Genomic DNA, 18,586 nt, shown 5'->3' with positions numbered 1-18,586 from the left:
ATCGCCAAGGGTAGAGGCAGCTAAAAATGAAAACAGTGCTTTCTGAGCAAATCAAATATGGGAGCACAGGCAGTTTAGGATTATGCAATGAACAGAATGATAACATTACAGTATCGAGTCATTCAAACTATTCACAGTTTCTGCTTTCTAACACTTTAAATTACTGGTCTGTAGTGTGCTATAAGTTGTACATAGAAAGTGTAGCTATTTTGGCAGTGTCTCCTCTGAAGGTGCAGGAAAAAGTGATTTCCTTTTTAAAAGGAAAGATTGTTTTGGAGTTTTTGAAAAAAAATTAACTTCACTTTTTTAATTAGCAAAAACATAAAGGTTTTGTGACACCTTAAAGGAGAATAAGTCATTATAGCATATATTTTTGTAGACTAACTATCAAATTTAGCTTATTCTATCATTTGTTAGTCTAAGTCATCACAAGACTCTTTGCTGTTTTTGCTGCAACAGATTAACATCACTGCGCCTCTGGAAATTGTCACTTTCATAGGATTCTTAATTCTATAACTGAGCATTGTCATTAGAGGGACACATTAGTGAAGTTGATATTGCATGATTTCAAGTAGTACACTGGAATTATGTTAGAATCTGAGTAAAAAATGGAACATAGAATCACAGAATAGTAGAGTTGGAAGGGGTCTATAAGGCCATTTGAGTCCAACCCTCTGCTCAGTGTAAGAGAGGGTGTGCAAGAGAGAAATCTGGAAAATGAATACAAATAGGCACTTCAATTGATTTAATGTTATTGATATGCTGAGTATAAATCTGTTGGGTGCCAGCTCATAACTTTTAGGCAACATGATCTATTTATTGATATCCAGTATGTTTGCTATTTTATGTTGTCTTCTGTGAGTTCTTTGGCTCTTATAGATTCCAGATGCAAATGAAGCAGTTAATGAACATTATTTGTTTTGGAAAGATGTTATGCAAGAAATACATTTATAGACTAGTGATTTAAAAATAAAAATAAAAATGTATTTATTTTTAAACATGTATGAGGGCATTCCACAATATTCAGGGCAGAGAGTCTGTTGTATCACATAAATGTAGTGCATCCAAATATACACCAAATGTAGATTTGGGAACTATACACATGCACTTGACCTTTGTTGGATTTGGGAATACCTAATAAAATCTTGAGGTCTACAGGAAGTCTTCTTTATACTGTCATAGAATTGCTTAATGGTTGTGGAAGAAATGTTTTCACCTACATTTCCCTTCAGAAGGAGCCTTTTGAATTTTTTAAATATTAAATATTATTTATCTGTCAAGATGTATAGCTAGCACAAGGAAAAAACAAACAACTCAGGTGGATAATTTGGAGTTTATACATGTAAGAGTTATTACATAGAGTTCACTGAAATGGAAAATGGAAATGGACTGCCTTCAAGTTGATCCCAACTTATGGTGACCCTATGAATAGGGTTTTCATGGTAAGCAGTATTCAGAGGTGGTTTACCATTGCTTTCCTCTGGTGATGAGAGGCAATGACTGGCCCAAGGTCACCCAGTGAGCTTCAAGTCTGTGTGGGGATTTGAATCCTGGTCTCTCAGATCATAGTCCAACACGCCGCACTGGCTCTAGCTGGGCTAATTTGCAGAGGGGCAGTGAACAGAAACAAACAACTCACAGGAACAAACAAACATATCTCTTTTTGATAATTCAGGGTTTTGACGCATAGGAGTTCGCATAGAGTTCATTAGTTGGGCTTGAGAGAGATGAGTAAGCAGACACTAAGCAATGTTGGTGAGATAGCAGAGACTGTTGTGAGCAGCTGTCTTGGAAAGCAGAAAACAAAAGGACATTATTTAAGTCTCTATGGTGAAACCATTTTTTTAAAAAAAAAACTGGTACCATTAAAAATATTATTACATGAACTCATCCAAGTGGGTGTGCCACAAACCCTGACAAGCAAATATTCTTAATGCTGCAATCAGAATCTCGTAGATTGGTCTATAAAGATTTGTTTCCATTCCTGATCTGGGCAAAATCTATTTTTATGTCCAGTTGTTGAAAGGTATAATGTGAACCTTTCCTTCTAAATGCCCTTTTAATCTATTTGAAATAATTTCTGCATTGTTTCTCTTCTTCCTTCTAGGCAAAATACAAAGCAGGTGCGAAGAAAGAACTCTCCAACTCAGTCTATCAGCAGATGCCAGCTACAATTGACAGCGTGTTTGCAAAAGAAGTTATGCAGCTTCAGAGCAAGGTAATTATATATATATATATATATATATAGTTGGGTTCATCAATGTTAGATGTGCTGCAACAGATCTAGTTGTTACCTTTCATGCCTCCCATAAATGGGCCCAGAAGTTTGGCTCCTCCCCAGAGTTCCCATATGCAAGTTACTCATGATCCATGCTAAATCATTCTGTCTGTAACAATGTTAGTAACAGAGAAGGCTGACTAGAATTCCCACTCTGGGAGTTCTATGAACAACCTCTGCCAGCAGTTCCATGATAATGCTGAAATAGCATAGGACACCACACAGAACCTAGTGGCACCCATAACACATAAACCATACAGATGTTTCTCTGCACCACTTTCTTGAATGTTCCACTCACATAGGAACAAGCCCATTACAATGTGATTCCTCCAATTCCCAATCCATACAAAAGATTCAGAGGAACACCATGGTCAATGGTATTGAAAGCTGATGAAAGATTGAGGAGAATTGATAAGGCTGCACATTCCTGACTATCTCCTGTTGTAAGGTGTCAGCCAGGGTGACTAAGACAGTTTCTGTCCCAAACCTGTTTTGAAAGCAAAATTAAAATAGATCCCAATAATTAATCTTTGAAGCTGGGTTGCCACTACACACATTTGAACACCTAGTCCAGAAAAGGGAGATTATAAAAATTATCTGGATTCAAAGATGTGCTTTCAAAAGCAGTCTCACTACTGCCTTCTTTAAGGTGCAAAGAATGAACTGACCCCTCTCTTAATATACATAAAACTTTTCAGACTGGTTCCTTATTATGTATGTTATTCAGGAAGTGTGACCTTAAAAATCTTGTTTGAGAATAAATTGTTTCTGATAGCCATAATCTTTGAAAGGGAGAAAAGCATTTGTTGTTTGTGATACTGTTTGAATTCTGAAGATATTAGAAAAAACAGGTTTTGGTTTATACATCTTAAGTATCCAGTAGCAGGCAAAAACAGGAAATTGCAATCACAGTTGTGAGAAACACATTTTTAACAAACAGTTTAAAATAAACAAGATCAGCAGAGTAACCGGTAAACTTGTAATCAATGCAGTGTCTTAAAATTGCTGGTTGCAAAGAGTTAAGTGAGCTTTCTATTGTGATAGCAGTAAATTACAAATGTTTTTAAATAACGTACTTAGTTTGATTTATAAATGAGATTAACATAACTTATCTGGCTGTCAGTGCATTTCTCTTCTGGCCCTGTTCCAAACAGCATAGCATGCAGTTTTATATAGTAGAATCAAATGCAATAAAAAGCTAACTATAAGATTAAAATAAAGTTTGTTAGCACAGCTCTGTTTTGTTGATGTGCATGTTGCTCCTCATCTGAAATATATTCCTAAATAATTAAATAATGAACCATACTTTTAAAATATTCCAAAACACACATCCACTTTAAGAGGACATACATAATATATCTTAGATGTAGCATAAAATGTAAAACCCGTGGACACATTTATTTCCCATTTGTAGCATAAATCATTGCATTCTGCTGCAAAAGCTCGGAAGAAAAGAATAATTTCTTCTCATTGGGTTTTCCAAACATTATGCTTGCAAGGAAAGTGAAAGAGGAGATGGCAGATTTTACAGCAGAGCTGAGATTTGTCCCTTCCCCAACTGCTCTCTTCTAGACCTGCATCTTCCAGAAGTGCAGTGTTCATGCACAGACAGGTTTGACGCATGCTGGAGGGAAGACAATGATAATATTTATATTCTGCTCCCTCTTGCTTTCCTTGGTCTCTTTCCCTATATTTATTGTGGCTCTAATGTCCAGTACAGTCACAGAAAATGAACAAACCACTATATTGCTCAGTGCCTAATTTGCTTTTTTAAAACAAACAAACAATATAGAAATGTTGCTTGTGACCAGGAGTCAGGGGACATGTTGGAAGAAGGAAAAACGGGATCAAGAATATTTGGCTTTTAAGACTGAATCCAAATAATTATTTCTGGCTAATTTTATTTATTGATTAAAACTATTTAAATACCACTCATAATTTAAGAATATTCAAATGCTTAATAACAACTAAAATGCCCAGCTAAATAACAATAAACAACTGATTCATCTCTATAAGGGGGAATCTAAAAACAGCTATAACTCCCCCCCCTTTGGTCAAAGTGGGTGAAATTTACAGGCACAGGAGCGCCTCCATTGTGATTAAGCATGCCAAATTGCAGACAGATCGAGTGTTAAGATATTAACTTTCCTCGATAATCCCTGTATGTTTCCGAGCTTGATTCAAGGTGCTGGTTTTAACCTATAAAGTCTTACACGGCTTAGGACCACAGTACTTGATGGAACGCCTCTCCCGACACAAACCCACCCGTACACTATGGTCAACATCTAAGGCCCTCCTCCTGGTGCCTCCTCCAAGGGAAGCTGGGAGTCTGGCAACAAGGGAGAGGGCCTTCTCAGTGGTGGCCCCCAAATTATGGAATGATCTCCCTGACGAGGTGTGCTTGGCATCAAGACTATTATCTTTTTGGCTCCAGGTCAAGACTTTCCTCTTTTCCCAGGCATTTTAGGATGTGTTTTTAAATTGCTTTTTAAAAATGTGTTTTTAAATTTATATATTTGTTTTTAATTTTTGTAAACCACCCAGAGAGCTTCAGCTATGGGGCGGTATACAAATGAAATAAATAAATAAGGGGAGAAAAATGGGGGCTTGTCTCTTGTGTTTTTGTACCTTAAAAAAATTAAGAGGTAGCTGAATGGTGTGTATTCCTGCTTGTATATTTTAAAAAACATGGCAGGTCCATGCCAGCCTTTTCTTTCCAGTGCTTGGTTGTGTTTGTCAATAGGTGTTACAGTATGAGGTTGTCTAAAATGCTGCCTGTGGAGCTCTGGTTGTTCTAGCAGAGCAATGTACAAGTTTTTCGATAACCTCATTTCTTGCGAAGCTCAACAGACCAAGAGAAATGTAGAAATAAATGTAGAAATAAAGGAGAAAATAAAACCATGTGAAACACAAGAATACTCATTGATATTGTACTTCAACTTGAGAGTGTGGAAAGACCTTTGAATTACCCAGATTTGCCTCATTATTTGGCTGATGCCCACACCCATTACTTAACATTACTTAAGTTTGGTGTCATCTACAAATTTGATAAGCATTCCATCTATTCCTTCATCCAAGTTATTTATTAAGAAGTTATACAAGATTGAGCCCAAGACAGAACCCTGTGGCACCCCACTTGTCACTTTTCTCCAGGAGCCATTGATAAGCACACTCTGGATGTCGTCTGTCACACAACTACAAATCCACCCAAGAGCAATATTGTCTAAATATTTTAGCAGCATGAATGTAGTATATTTTGATCATATTGTGGGTAACCTTGCTAAAAGCCATGCAGAAATCAAAATATACTACATTCACATCATTCCTCTGATCTACCAGGCTAATAGCTCTCTCTCTATAAAAAAGGAAATAAACTTATGGCTTGTTCTTGTGTTGACTTTTTGTGATTTAGATTTTTTCCTAAATGCTCACAGACTGACTGCTTAATGATTTGCTAGAAAACTTTTCTAGCTATTGATCTCAAGCTGACTGGTTAGTATTGTCTAGTTCCTCTTTTCCCCATTTTTGAAGATGCAGGCAGCATTTATCTGACTTCAGTCTCACAGTACTTAACCCATTTTCAAAGAATTTCAAAAAATTATAGACCAAGGCTCTGAGATTACATCTGCAGGTTTCTTGTAATTTGTCAGGCCATGAAGACTTGAATTTGTTTAGAATGAAGAGGTGCTATTGCACCACTCTTCCATCATTTGATCATTTTTGCAAGGTTGAGCACAGTTTCCTTGGAGGGAGAAAAATGAGGCAAAGTAGGAATTGAGCCTTCTCTCTGTCACCTGCAAACATTTCTTCTTCACCTCCTTGCAACGGACCTCCCACTTCCTTGTCCTTTGTCTTGTTTCTAATGAAAGCCCCCTTTTTGTTTTTTTAAAACAACTTTTGGAAGCCTATGGTCATTCTGAGCAGCGATTCATTTGTATTCATCCTTGAAATTAAATTCATTCATTCATTCATTCTCTCTCTCTCTCTCTCCTTCACACACTCACACACTCACTCACACACACACACACACACCTTTTAAATCTAAGGTAATCAGAAAGGTCTTTTGGCAGCTACCTTATTTTCTGTGGATGCCTCCCATTTTTCTATGTGACTGGAATAGCCTGCAATTGTGCCTTCAATATCTTGCTTTTAAGAAATTTCCACTCATCTTGAATTCCCTTCACCTTATTTCTACCCACACCCAGTATATTTTGAGAAACTTGCTGAAATCAGCTTTCGTAAAGTACAGAGTTGAATGTGTGACTACACTCAAACTATCACATTCCTCAGTAGCATGACCCCCAATATGACTTGGTCAGTTCCATCCAAGGTAAGAACATAAGAAGAGCCTGCTGGATTAAGCCAGTGGCTAATCTACTTCAGTATTCTGTTCTCACAGTGACCAACCAGATGCCCAAGGGAAGCCTGCAAGCAGGACCTGAGTGCAACAGTACTCTCCCCTCCTGTGGCTACCAACTGGTTTTCAGAAGCATGCTGCATCTGACTATGATGGCAGAGCACAGCCATTATGGCCAGTAGCCATTGATAGCCTTATTCTCCATGAATTTGCCTAATCTTCTTTTAAAACTATCCAGGTTGGTGGCCATCACTGCCTCTTGTTGGAGCGAATTCCATAGTTTAACTATAGTCCTATTACTTTCACCTCATCAACCAATTCTTCCCTGATGGTGAGGATCAGAATTAGGATAGCCTGATGCCTCTTCTTCCACTTTTTGGAAGATGAAATTGCCAGCAAAGCAAGTCAAGAATTTATTAGACCTTTCATTCTTGGCACATAAGGTGACCATCTTGCTGAAGCTAAGCAGGTCTGAGTCTGGTCAGTGCCTGGATGGATGATCACTTGGGATCCACATATATGCCACCTTGACTTCCATGATGGAAGAAAGGTAGGATATAAATGTAAGTAAATACATTTCTTTTAAAGAGGATAGCTGAAGCCTCCCACTATGTCTCTCCTCTTTGAGAATTTGGTAAAATCCTGATCTAAAAATGTAAATGTACTGCCTTCAAGTCTATGTCGACTTATGGCAACCCTATGAATAGGGTTTTCATGAAGCTGAAAGGCAGTGACTGGCCAAAAGTCACCCAGTGAGCTTCATGGCTGTGTGAGGATTCGAACTCTGGTCTCCCAAGTCGTAGTCCAACACCTTAACCACTATGCCAGATCTAGGAAGGTGTAATTCAAGTATTCTGCCTGTCTTGTCATTCTGTAGCAGACATCCACACTATTATTTCCCTCTTCCCTTATTTTCACCTAAATGGCCTTCCTTGTTCAGATACATGGATTTCTGTATATGTGTACATCCCTTTAGATGTAATCCTTCGCCTCCTGCCTTCCTGTTTAGTTTGTCCTTTGGAATTACCTTTCCATCCCTACAATCCCATTACGAGTCCTGTCTGAAACCCTGGAGAGCCACTGCCAGTCAGTGTAGACATTACTGAGCAAGGTGGACCAACGGATGGAACTAGGCCCAGATTGCTGCTGTATCCAGGAGCGCCTTTGCCCAATTAAAACTGGTGCGCCAGCTGTGCCCGTTCCTGGAGCTGCCTGATCTGACTAGGGTGATGCATGCCTTGGTTACATTCCGCTTAGACTACTGTAACGCGCTCTACGTGGGGCTGCCTTTGAAGACTGTTCGGAAACTTAAATTGGTACAAAGAGCTGCACCCAGAGTGCTAACCGGGGCTGGTTACAGGGACCATACAACTCCCCTGTTACAACAGCTCCACTGGCTACCAATTTGTTTCCGATCACAATTCAAAGTGCTGGTTTTGACCTACAAAGCCCTATATGGCTCAGGTCCAGGCTATTTTGACAGATCGTATCTCCCTACATGAACCTGTCCGGGATTTGAGATCTTCAGGTGAGGCCCTTCTTGTGTTCCCCACACCTTCGCAAGCGCATATGACGCGGACACGAGATAGGGCCTTTTCGGTGGCTGCTGTGGAACTCCCTTCCGAGTGAGGTGCGATCAGCTCCCTCCTTGCCATCTTTCCGGCGACAAGTAAAGACTGTTTTATTTCAATGGGCATTTGGGATAGAGAACGACCAGGATTAAGTGTCATAGGTTTGGTGACTACATTATATGATTTTATTATTTTAAATTGTCCGCTGTTTTTAACCTATATTTTATGGTTTTAATTTTTCTCATAGTTCAATTCTTTTTTAATAGTATATTTCTGTATGTTTTAATTGGTGTTGTTTTTAGTTGTAAGCCGCTCTGAGTCCTATTGGAAAAAGGGCGGGGTAGAAATAATAATAATAATAATAATAAAATTTAATTTATGTGTCACCTATCTGGCCGATGGCCACTCTAGGCGACGTACATGTAAACAGTTAAAACACAATGTGATAAAATACATTAATACAATATATAAACAATACAGCAGCAACAACAATATTAGTGCAGGGTAAGAGGCATTTCAGTCATAAAAGTTAACCCTCCCCGGAAATCCCAAAGGCCTGTTGAAAGAGCCAGGTCTTTAAGGCTTTACGAAATACATTTAGGGAAGAGGCGTGCCGTAGATCTTGTGGGAGGGAGTTCCAAAGGGTGGGGGCCGCCACTGAGAATGCCCTCTCTCTAGTTCCCGCCAATCTAGCTGTTTTTGTCAGCGGGATTGAGAGAAGGCCCTGTGTGGCTGATCTTGTCGGGCGGCATAATTGGTGGCGTTGAAGGCGGTCCTTTAGATAAACTGGGCCGAGACCGTATAGGGATTTAAAGGTTAATACCAACACCTTGAATTGGGCCCGGAAGACAACTGGAAGTCAGTGTAGATTGAACAACACTGGTGTGATGTGGTCCCAGCAGCGACTGTTCGTAAGTAGTTGAGCCACCGCGTTTTGTATAAGTTGTAGTTTCCAGACCGTTTTTAAGGGTAACCCCACGTAGAGCGCATTACAGTAATCCAATCGAGAGGTGACCAGGGCATGTACTACTAGTGGGAGCTGATGAACAGGAAGGTACGGTTGCAGCCTTCGTATGAGGTGTAGTTGATACCAGGCTGCCCGGCTCACTGCCGAAATCTGAGCTTCCATGGACAGCCTGGAATCAAGCACAACCCCAAGGCTGCGGACCTGGTCCTTCAGGGGTAGACTCACCCCATTGAACTTCAGGTCAACATCTCCCAACCTTCTCTTGTCCCCCACGAGTAGCACCTCAGTCTTATCGGGGTTCAACTTCAGCTTGTTCCTTCCCATCCATCCACTCACGGATTCCAGGCACTTGGACAAGGTCTCCACAGCCAACTCTGGTGAAGATTTAAACGAGAGATAGAGCTGAGTGTCATCCGCATATTGGTGACACTGCAGCCCAAATCTCCTAATGATTGTCCCCAGCGGCTTCATATAAATGTTAAATAGCATGGGAGAGAGGATAGAGCCCTGTCGCACACCACAATTGAGAGGCCAAGGGTCTGAAACCTCCTCCCCCAATGCTACCTGTTGGTACCTATCGGAGAGAAAGGAACGGAACCACTGTAATACAGTGCCTCCAATTCCCAATCCCTCCAGGCGCTGTAAAAGGATACTGTGGTCGACAGTATCAACAGCCGCTGAGAGATCGAGGAGGACAAGAAAGGTGAATTCTCCCCTATCTAATGCCCTCCTCATATCATCTACCAGAGCGACCAAGGCTGTTTCAGTTCCGTGACCAGTCCTGAAACCCGATTGGTATGGATCTAAGTAATCCGTTTCATCCAAGTGTGTCAACAACTGGTTGGCCACCACTCGCTCAATGACCTTGCCCAAGAATGGTAGATTCGAAATTGGGCGAAAGTTATTGAAAACTTGGGGATCCAAGGAGGGCTTCTTCAAGATGGGCTTTACAATTGCCTCCTTGAAGGCTGATGGCATCACACCCTCTTTCAAGGATGCGTTTACCACTGCTTTAATCCCCTTGCCCAATTTCTCTCTGCAGCTCATAAGGAGCCACGATGGGCAAGGATCAGTTAGGCAAGTGGTAGGCTTCACAGTCGAAAGCACCTTGTCCACATCCTCAGAAGGGAGAAGCTGAAACCGATCCCAACTTACCGGCATGAAACTGGCCAACTCTGGTTCACTTACCGTATCCACGGCGCACGGGATCGAGCTCTGTAAGTGTTCGATTTTATTGGCGAAGTGCTTTGCCAATATGTCACAGGAGGCCTTTGACTGTTCCAAGGGTTCCTGGGCAGCTGGACTGACCAGGCTTCGGACCACCTGGAACAGCCTCCTGGGACAGCACTCCGCAGACGCAATAGAGGCAGCAAAGAAAGCCTTCTTTCCTGCCTTTATTGCCACTTGGTAGGCAGCTACTGCTGCTCTAACCTGTGTCCGGACATCTTCGGAGCGGGATTTCCGCCACCGGCGTTCTAGTCGTCTCACCTCCTGTCTCAGAGTACGCAACCGTGGTGTATACCATGGTGCTAACTGAGTTCTATTCAGGGGGAGAGGACGTTTCGGAGCCACCCGGTCTAACGAGTAGCTACCTTTTTTATTGCCCTTCAGTTTTTCAGTGCAAAATGAAACATTCCAATTTTGATGTCTTGGCCAGCCATTTTGGTTCAGTGTACAGATATGCTCATTTGTGAGCATACGAACTTTGATTACATCACTGTGTCACTCCTTACCTATCTGTAAAAAGTGGATTGTAGTTTTGTTCTTCATAGGTTGTCAGGACAAATGAGCACTTGAGCATTAAAAGAGTTATTGTATATACATTTTTTTAAAAAAATACAAATGTGTGTCTGGTTCTTTGCACATTTGTAGTCTGGGTTTATGAAAAGGCTTGACAGGAAAATATTATTCTTCCTACATATCCTGCACAATATATAATATAAGACTTACCATTTTTAAGGTTCTATACAAGCAGAAACATGAAGCTGAAAAGGGTACATCAAGTTATGCCCATATGAAGGAGCCTCCAGATGTTAAGCATGCCATGGAAGTTAGTAAACACCAAAGTAATGTGAGTATTTTCTTCTATTAATTTGTGGTGTTTGTGCATATACCTGAAATGAAATGTAGCTTTGGTATTTTGGACAAGCTATAGTTTAAGAATTTAAATATAAAATGTTTTAAAGGAAATATTTGTTAGTTATAGGAAACTTTGTTTATGAAACTCAGATTTGAGTTCCAACCTAGCGCAAGCAGGTATCTGTTAGTGTAACAGGGCTTCTCCTTCGTCTCCCAGAGCAGATTTTGGGGACATATAGGGGAAAAAAGAGAAATAGTCCCATTGCACAAGCAGACGCATGGGTAGACATCACTGAATGTTATCCCATAATTTCAGCAAGTATAAAGAGATATGTAAGATAGTACGTTTAAAAAGATGTGAGAAAGGAACTAATAATTAACAGTGACTTTCTATACCAGGAGTGGACCTTCTATACCTCAAGGCAAGGATGCAAGATTCCCACTGCTTTACAGTGGTCTCCTCAAGAGTTGAGGAACCACCAGCTGAACTCCAAGTCTTCTGCTTGGCAACTTCAGCCCATTTCCCCTCTGCAGTCCCAGGCACTTTACAACCAGCAGTGTAGCCCCAGCAGCCTAAGCCACATGGGAGATTAACCAGCCCTTGAATGTGTTCAGAAACCAGTACAGCCCAGAAATCTAATTAAGCAGTTTATTCAAAGGAGTACAGGTAAAAAGGGAGACGGGGGAGAAATAGCAAGTATGCAGCTTAAATTGAAATTCAACAATTTAACAGAATATTAGTCTAATTACTCTTTTACTATTTCAAAATAACATTGCGAAATTTACACTGAATGGTCACTGGTGGTACTGTCAGCTTCAGGCATCAGTTGCAGGTTGGGGGGCGGGGTTCAAGAGGAACCAAGGCTGCATGGCCACAGCCCATTTTTAAGGGCTCAGGACCCACATTAGGCTTAAATGATAGCTGGCTCTTTTCAGCCAGTCATAGCTGAAGTCACATTGGGTAGGTAGAAGTTTGACACCTCCCGGGAGGCTGAGGAAAATGGTAGACACTCCTGCAGAGTAGGATAGACACATCCTGAGAGGGAAAGATGATTATTGCTGGTGGAAATTCTCACTGGGATTTCTCTGTCTCCTTGCAGATACATTTGCACATTTAACCATGAACATTTGTATATTTAGAAGGAATGTACCTTATTCACGAAGCATAATGGAGGGCAAGAGACCAGATTTTGTCACAATGAGAAGGAAATGAATCTGGATTCCACAGATTATAACTATGGAGAATGAAGGCAGCTTGGAGTCGTTCTCTAATTCTAATATTCATATGTTCTTACTAACTTTTGAGTAAGCACTTAAGTAGAATTGACATTGCCAGTTCGTATTGTAGCCCTTTAACTACTTCTCAGAAACCAGTCTCCTTAAATATTTGGCTTTCAGTCCTGAAGTTTGCAAATGGAATGATTACAGATTTCAAAAATTAAGCATCCACTCCCCTGGAATTTTGGCTGTGTTGCTTTAATTAGTTTAGTCTTAAAGATTAAACCTACTGTGGACATAGAAGGACAATACCCTTCTTATTTGCCAGTAGAGCAGTAAGTATGACTACAGGAGCAGAAGGCTTTTTTTCCTGCAGCGCCCTGCCAATTTATTTCAACCTATCCACATAGAATTTACAATTAATAGGATTAAGGTGAGTTTCAGATTATTTGTTCAGATCTATACTTGAGTGTGTGAAATGGGAAATTTTCTTTTACAGATGTAGATTTTCATCTTCTAGAAATATCTCTGCACTCCCAGTTTGAAATCTTCTAGTACAGCATGGCTTCATCCCACCTTGAATAGAATTCATGCTGAGTTTCACAGTCGGCTGAAGTTGTGTAACGGGAAAATAAAATACTGTAAATTTTCCCCAGGTTATAACTTAGGGGATGGATTTTTCATTATCTTCCTATCTATTGCAAACAAAATTCTTTCCCAAATTATGGCCAAGTTAAATTTTTGATTCCAGGAAATAAACTTATAAAATTATTGAAGCTAGAATGCTGTGTTTACCTGAAAGCATTTTTGTCACTATGAGATCAGCTTTCTGGTTTTAAAATATTAAGACTGAAATTCTATAATCACTCACCTAGGAGCAAATCCCATTGAATTCAATGGAGCTCAGTTCTGAGTAGACATGCATAGAATTGCTAATATTGTGACAGGATTTCAGTAACTGCTTAGATAACTCTCTGTTCCCAAGGGGCTTTCCTTGTGTTTCCTTAATAGATTACAAACCACTATTGAAACGGGGGATTTTTCAAAGGCATTTTTAGATATAAAATGCAGTTTGCATAAGTGAAGAGCAATTGTGGCACTTCTTTTAGGGACTTTAGGCAATGTGAGAGGCCACTGGACTTTGGCCCCATCTGCCCTAAACATTTCAAGCAGTATTATACTACTTTAAACAGTCATGGCTTCTCCCAAAGTATCCTGGGAACTGAAATTTGTTAATGGTGCTGAGAGTTGTTAGGAAACCCATATTCCCCTCACAGAGCTACAATTCCCTCTTCCCGGGGAACTCTGGGAATTGTAGCTTTGTGAATAGGGCTCTCCCATGACTGTTTAAAGTGATATAATGCTGCTTTACATTCGTGGAGATGGGGTAAATGTGAAGTTCATTTACATTAATTTAGATGGGGCCTTTATCTCCTATCAGCCCTTGCCACATGATTAGGGATGATGGGAATTGTAGCCCAGCAACATATTGAGGGCACGTTGTTGGCAGACCTTGGAAGTAATTCATTACAAGTAACAAATTACTTGTAATTCATTACTTTGTTGAGGAACGAGTAATTCCTTTACATTTTGATTGTAATAGAACTAGGAGTAATTTTATTACTTTTGTGGAGTAATTGTAATGTTTTCAGCATTACTTTGGGGCATTACTTGGTGGGGGGGAAGCAGGGGACGCCTTCTGCTCCTCTGATTTGTGGTTGAAAATCATGTGCCTCAAACTGGGCTTCTGTGCAGCATCACGCTTCTCTCATGCTCTGTGTGCGGGTAGGAGGCGGAGAGTGAGACAGAGTGGAGTGGAGAAAACAATTGTTTAAAAAAATGGATGGTGGTGGTGAAAAATGGAGTGAAGGGAAAAAGGAGCCAGAGGGCAAGAACATGGATAGAGGAGGAGGAGAAGGCAGCAGCAGAATGGAGATAAAGAACTGTGGAGGTGAAAGATGACAACGTGTGTGTGTGTGTGTGTGCGTGCGCGCGCACTTGGCACACAAAGTGGCCTCCACCACCCTCTCTGGCTACTGTGCTGCATTTGCAGTATTTTAACTTTTTTGCATCTCAGGGGAAAATGTTTGGTTGGGTGAATGTCCCTTTGTTGGTGGCAGGGCAGGGTCCGGGAGGTGGTTAAGTGTGATAGATTATGCTTGCTGGCTAGGGGGAGGGGTTTGACGTGCAAAGATGGGAGTAGTGGCCTCTGCCTCCCTCCCTCCCTTACCAGCAGAGAGACCACTATTGCTATCTTATAGATAAGAAAAATTATTCTACTACCTCTGTATGTGTGTGTTTATTTTTAATGTTGTTTTAGGCTACTTAGATGTGCAGCAGCCAAGGCCAGCACCTTGTAGGCGTTTTTTCAAAAAAGCAGCTGAAATGTAATTGTAATGATTACTTTTGAGAAAAAGTAATCAGTTACCTTCAGAGCAATTGTAATTGTAACAGTAATTACTACTTTTATGGGCCATGTAATTGTAACTGTAATTTATTACTTTTTAAAAGCTCTGGTTGTTGGGTACCCCTGCTCTAGGCAATGTGTCTTGCATTGTTGCACTAGAACATCCCCAGATAGGTGAGGGGGGGGAGAAGGGATGGGAAAAGAATTGGGAGCATGAAGGACCTGGCATAGGTGCAAGGAGGAGCTATTAATAAATCCAAAAGTAAAAGATAAAAGTAATGACTTCAACTGTAACAAGCCTTAGTCCCACCTTTCTTTGTATTATTTACTGATTTATTATTTACATTATTAATTGCTTAATAACCTAGTCCTCTAATTCATGGCTGTACATAACTATGAAGACAGTGTTTCCCTGTTATTACTGTTTTGGCACTGTTTTTCCCCTTTTATTTTTAGAAGTGATTGCAGCCAACCAGGGAACATGTAGTAAGTGTGATGACATGGGGCCATGAAGCTAGTGCTTATGATGCCAAAGAAAGCTGCATTGCCTTCACTCTGAATGGGTGTTAAAAGAAGTGAATGTCTCTGGGTCAGTGCTCCCTGTCTTGTAGCACAAGCACAGTAATGAATGGCAGGTATTGAAAATGTCATGGCACGGTATGAAGTAATGCCTTAGCAACAGGGACATGTTCACTTCCCTCACACCTGCCTCCACACAAGGTGCAGACACCTTTTGTGCCTTGCTTAAAATTATAATAACGAATGACATGTTTCACAAGGGCTATAGCATTGGGAACAGAACATCCTTGTTTTGGCTTCGGCCCAGCTCTGTTTGCTCGCAGACTGAGAAATGCACAACCTCCACCAGTCTCTGTTCTTCTGCTGCATAACATTAGCATTACCAATGGGGTATGGCAACATACAAGCTATATATTGCAGAGATTTGCAAAATGTTTGATGTCTCTGTCTCACTTCAGCATAAATGTATCTTTGACTGGGTGCCAGAAGAGTAATAATTCATGGGAGGAAAAGTATTACACTACTAGACCTTACATCAAACTTGATGGGTGAAATAACTGTCTGATTTTTCTATTGACTCCTCACCGTGAAATTAACCTCACTTCCTTATTTCATTTACTATGTGACTGTCACTTGGAAACAATAAGTGACAAAATTGCTGTAGTGTTCACAAGATTCTGTGCATTTTTCTCTGTGTCTAAACAACAGTTTCACTTCTAGCTGTTTTGAGGGCATATGCTGAGCTTTAATTTGCAATTTACATGGATGATGTGGTCCTTTTCAGAAACGTGTTCCTCCTGCCTTTATGGTGTTCCCTTCACCTCATGTGGTCATTAGGGTGAATAGCATATAATTAGCTAAACCTATGTAATGCTCTAAATTGCAAGAGCCTGGATGCTCTTCTGATTTTATTGTATAAAATTATTTTCAGTGTTTTGCACAACTATAGTGAATGAGACATGATAATTTTAACAGATAATGGCCAATTATTTTAGCTGTTTCACTTAGATTTGCCCCCCCCCAAATATTAAATTAAAATGTTATATATCATCAAGCGGCTAACATATAGAAGCTGTCAAATTTGATTTATTTATGAAATTTATGTCCTGCCATTCCTCCTAAAGGAACTCGCGTTAGAAAATATATCAGTGATAAAACAATACAATTAAAAGAATCTAAAAACAATATATGCCAACGTGAAATGAAAGCTAGTTAAGTTAATATTTTGGCAAGCCTCCTTGATATAAAATTGTGGTTTGGTGGGCTTTTCCAACCAATCCATCCACTAATATGAATTCAAAGTCAAATTATGTGAAAGTACTTTGTTTTGCAGACAAGGAGGATTAGAGAGGGGATCATGAGTGGAACAATGTTGTCCTCATGTCCTGCTTATGGGCTTAATGTGGGCATCTGTTGGCCATCATGAGAACAAAATGCTGGACTAGATAGATCTTTGGTCTGATCCAGCAGGGCTATTTTTATGTTTTCATGTTGGAGAGGGAGAGGGAGAAAATTAAGGAGTTTACTTTTATTTTGTAATACACTTTGTTTAAAACATTTTTTCTTTTCCCCTTCTTTTTTGTCCCCAAACCTACAAGGCAGTTTACAATATATTCAAACAGATCAACATAAAACAAAATATTAACAAAAGAGAAAATTTAGAAAAACATAAAGCAGACCCAGAAAAAATAATAATTAAATTAAACCTTGAAGAAAGATATAGACCAAGTTAGGTAGAAAGCCAGGAAAAAAACCTTAATTAGAAATCAGGGGAACCCAAATATTCTTTGAATGAGATTGATCTTTATCAGATGCTAAAATGATAGCCATCAAAGGGCACAGAGAATTTCAACTTGTAGGTAATTCCTGTGTCTCAGTGCTGGTCAAAAGTCCATTCCAGGTAATACACCACTGGAACATAATTGGTGGAGGCACCTTAAAGAACTTAAAAGTATTTGTGATGTTCATATGGAATAATATTTCAGTTATTCTGGACATACCGTATATTCCGGCGTATAAGACGACTTTTTAACCCTGGAAAATCTTCTCCAAAGTCGGGGGTCGTCTTATACGCCGGGTGTCATCTTATTAGGGTTGCCATATTGCCCGGATAGCCGGGTTTTACCCAGATTCTAAGCATGCCACCCGGCGCCCGGCTAGCCCCTTAGGTGGCCCGGATTCTCAGCTTTCATTTAAAAAAAAAATTAAGTTTCTAGGTGGTGCGGTTCTCGAGATATATATAAAAACGTCAGGCACCCCCCCCGGTTAAATCTTTTTTTAAACTACTGTATAGCACTTCGTAGCTTTAACCCCACCCGTTCAGGATTTCAGCCAATCAGTGAAGTGTTTGTTTGGTGGCAGTGTCTGCAAAACTTCATTGCGAGGCCAGAAAATGGTGTTTTCCCCTCCTGTTTATCTGAAAATCTCATAAATTGGGTAGGTATATAAATTTCAGTTTTTCCCCCTGTTGTGTGTAGGAGTCAGATCCTGGGCAGTGTTTTGAAAACCTTCCCAATAGTTGCTTTTGGGGGTAAAAACAGTGCTAATCCCATATGTCCAGAGTAAATCCTATTGAATTCAGTAGGAATTACTTTTGAGTAGACAATATTATGAATGTGCTGAAAATCAATGGGACTTTGGAGTGAATGTAAAAAAGAATTGTGTTTGTGTTCTCTTTCTGTCCTCCCCTCCTCCAGTCCTATTTTAAAGCAAGTAGGCAGGGCTTACTTAGGTATTACAGTTTTTATTCTGTAGGAAACGAATACTGATTTTTAAAAAACTAATACTGATTTTTCTGCAATGACCAATTGGTTTGACAATAAACTATTATATGGGCTGTATGTATTTATACATCTGCAGTGTGTGCGTGTGTGTATGGAGTCTTTCCAACACCCCTGTGAGGTAGGGTTGGAAACCAAGGCAGCTCACAACAAGAAATAAAGCCATTTAAAATCCAGTAACCATAAAAACAAGTATAAACAGTTGCAAAACAGCGTAAAGTGGCATGATTCGGAATGTTGGGTTGTGTGAATGAAGTTGCTTATCACTTGAGGTTGCATTTCTGTCCCTGTTTGAGTAAGCCCCATTGAATACGCTGGGACTTGCTTCTGAATAAATAAATGTAGGATTGCACTATAAATATCTTTACAGTTTGTGTAAATAATAAATATATTTTATAGTTATGCTTATA

At 40.0% G+C, this 18,586-nt stretch overlaps 1 protein-coding gene across 4 annotated transcripts in view; it reads left to right on the top strand.

The window, feature by feature from the left end:
* Positions 1-18,586, top strand: part of NEBL (nebulette) — a 238,277-nt gene that overhangs the window by 143,657 nt on the left and 76,034 nt on the right. The window contains exons 4-5 of one of the 4 annotated variants that reach the window (XM_061585609.1): positions 2,108-2,218; positions 11,134-11,244. The exons of the other annotated variants lie outside the window; for them this stretch is intronic. Of the exons in view, the coding sequence (XP_061441593.1) occupies positions 2,108-2,218; positions 11,134-11,244 (222 nt within the window). The remainder of the gene's footprint in view (positions 1-2,107; positions 2,219-11,133; positions 11,245-18,586) is intronic. 4 annotated transcript variants of the gene reach the window in all.

The sequence above is a fragment of the Rhineura floridana genome, chromosome 10 (assembly GCF_030035675.1).
Source record: "Rhineura floridana isolate rRhiFlo1 chromosome 10, rRhiFlo1.hap2, whole genome shotgun sequence".
Lineage (NCBI taxonomy): Eukaryota > Metazoa > Chordata > Lepidosauria > Squamata > Rhineuridae > Rhineura > Rhineura floridana.
This window is presented reverse-complemented; position numbering and strand designations above follow the sequence as displayed.